The 2,800-nt window shown below is 32.9% G+C and overlaps 1 protein-coding gene across 1 annotated transcript; it reads right to left on the bottom strand.

Moving 5' to 3' along the window:
- Nucleotides 1-244: 244 nt before the first annotated feature.
- Nucleotides 245-1,099, bottom strand: LOC130895765 (uncharacterized). Its single transcript, XM_057803308.1, has one exon. It carries the CDS (start codon nucleotides 1,097-1,099, stop codon nucleotides 245-247), a length of 855 nt encoding a protein of 284 aa, XP_057659291.1.
- Nucleotides 1,100-2,800: the final 1,701 nt, after the last annotated feature.

Here is a 2,800-nt window from a genome sequence, read left to right as displayed (position 1 = left end):
TGAGTAGTATGATTGGAGTTCCAATTTTCAGACGAAGGCAGTGTAATGGCATTCCTGGTACTTGTAAAGAATTTAGAAATTCAGTGGGGAAGTTGACACTTTCTTCAATGGATACCATCGTGTCGATCGATTTATATATTTTCTCTTCACCAGGTATTTTCTTTAGAATATTAAAATTGATATCGTCAACAATATTATTTTTAGTGGCCAAAATTGCTCTTTGAAATAACCACTCTGCATTAGTTTAGTTCTGAATAATATTTGGATAAATTTTGTCGATTAGTTCGTCTTCAGTAGTGGCTATATTACAGAAATCACTATTAAGTTCAATGAGGCCGGTCGTTTGGTCAGTAGGATATGTACCTTTGCCGATTTGTATAAGTATTTTAGCAAATTGTGCTGTTGTTCCATCTCTTGATAATTCAACTCTCATGTTTTTTGTTAATTGCAGTATTTGTACTTGTGGCCAGAGATGTGATTTTTTCAAGCATGCATTGATCTCGTCTGCTGATGTTGACTTGGGAATAACTGGAAGTGTTTGTCGAAAATCTCCTGAGAGTATGAGTAGAGCTCCTCCCATTATTTCAGAGTTTTTTCGCAATTCTTGTAATGTTCTGTCCATGGCTTCTATAAATTTTTTATGGGCCATGGTGCATTCATCCCAGATGATAATTTTAGCTTGTTTTAAAATTTGACCACGTCCAGATTTTCCTGAAATTTTACATACCGGGAATTGTTGTTCGGCTATATTCAATGGTAGTTGTAAGGCAGAATGGGCAGTTCGTCCTCCTTCCATAAGTGTGGCTGCAATGGCAGATGATGCTAGTGCCAGTGCGATGAGTTTTTTAGCACGTATTTCCGCCAGTATTAGATTTATGAGAAACGTTTTACCAGTGCCTCCTGGTGCGTCCAAGTAAATAATTCCACCAATATTGTTATTTATCCGGCTCATTATAACGTCGTAAACTTTTTTTTGATTGTCATTGAGAAGTGGTTTGTTGTGAGCAATGTATTCAAGTAGTTCATTGATGTTGTAACTTTTTTCCTTCATAATTTCGTAGTTTAGCACACTAAAAGCATTTCTTTGTGGTGCTGGCATTCCAAGTTCTACTAAGGCCTGATTATTTATTGCTAAACATTTATCTTCTAAGCGAATGAGTGTTTCATTGAAGATCTCGTCATTCGATAACAGATGGCGCCACTGGACTTAATTTCCAAGTTGAAGGGTCGGAAAGTCCCTTATATCTTTAAAAACATGCCCTTTAGATTAAAACGGGAACTTTCTTGTTCGAGGAGGGATAAAGGGCTATCACACCACGTAAGTCCCTTTATCGTGTCGGGACTCCTTTTTAAGTTTTATCGGCACGCACATTTTATCGACTTAGTTTTATTATATATATATATATATATATATATATATATATATATATATATATATATATATATATATATATATGTCACCTACGCCATTGCCCTTAGGTGGACAGTATATTGTGCTGATTAAGAACTTATTTTATTGTAAAATTGCTTAGTTTGTGTTTACCAAAAGATTATTTAATTCACGTTTGTAATAAAAAATATCAGTCTTGTAATTGAAGTTGTTGATAGAATTTATGTAAGAAATAAAGTTAGGTTTAAAAAACACGGTTCCAGTATATTGAAAGTTAAGTGGCGCAGTCAGTAGGATAGTCAATCGAAAGTTAAAGCATATAACATTCGGTTCGTTTTTACGATTTGTTGACTATTCGAACAAATAAAGTTAAATTATTGGAACTCTTAGTTGGGCGAACTGAGTAACTCAACTAGAAGATCTGTGTTGTGCTAGAAACCGGAAGAATCAAGAGGATATTGGTTGTTCCTGTGCAGTCCGAGCCAATGGAAAGGATCTTCATTCTATTGCTGTAAGTGTTTTTAATGTCATATAGAGAAAATATTAATTATTTACTTGACACATCTGACGATTCTGACTCAAATTCTGATTCAATTAACTCAAATTCAGGCTCAAACTCTGTTAATACTAAAATAAAATTTAACTTAGCATCACCAAAACTTTTTTCCACGAATAATTTTAATAAAATGGCTACTCCACAATTACCTATTTTAAAAAAAGAGTATATTGATATGATACACGATTTGATGGAAACAATGCATTACTTCCTAGGTTTATAGAAATTTCAGAGAAATTAGTAAGTAAGTTTTATAATACTGTGGATGTAGGGGATTTTCAAAACGAATATTTGATGTCCAGCATCTTAGCAAAAATAAAAGGTGAAGCAGCCATAAACATTTCTTCTTGTACGATAAGAACTTGGGAAAATCTAAAAGATGCACTTCTTAATACTTACGCTGACAAAAGAGATATTTACACTTTAAATATAGAACTTTCAGAAATGAAACAAGGTAATGAAACGCCTTTCGAATTTTATAATAGAATTCAACATTTATTAAATCTTCAAATTTCTTATCTCACGACACATTCTAATGTTAGTGAACATTTAATTTTGGGTAATTACTTTAAAAATTTGGCTCTCAGAGTATTGCTACGCGGTTTAAAAGAACCTTTAGGCACATTAATGCGTACGAAAAATCCAGAAAATTTGAATATTGCTTTAAATGTTCTTACAAATGATTTTCAAGTTTATATGACCCACAATAATCATCCGAAAAATGTTTTTTCATCCTTGAATACGCAAAATAATTCACATAAAAATAAAATCACTTTCCAAAATAATGTGCCACATAGGCAGCCACCACCTAGGCAAAATTCTATGCAGAATTATCAATATACTAATCGAAATTC

The sequence above is a fragment of the Diorhabda carinulata genome, chromosome 6, assembly GCF_026250575.1.
Source record: "Diorhabda carinulata isolate Delta chromosome 6, icDioCari1.1, whole genome shotgun sequence".
Taxonomy (NCBI): Eukaryota; Metazoa; Arthropoda; class Insecta; order Coleoptera; family Chrysomelidae; genus Diorhabda; species Diorhabda carinulata.
This window is presented reverse-complemented; position numbering and strand designations above follow the sequence as displayed.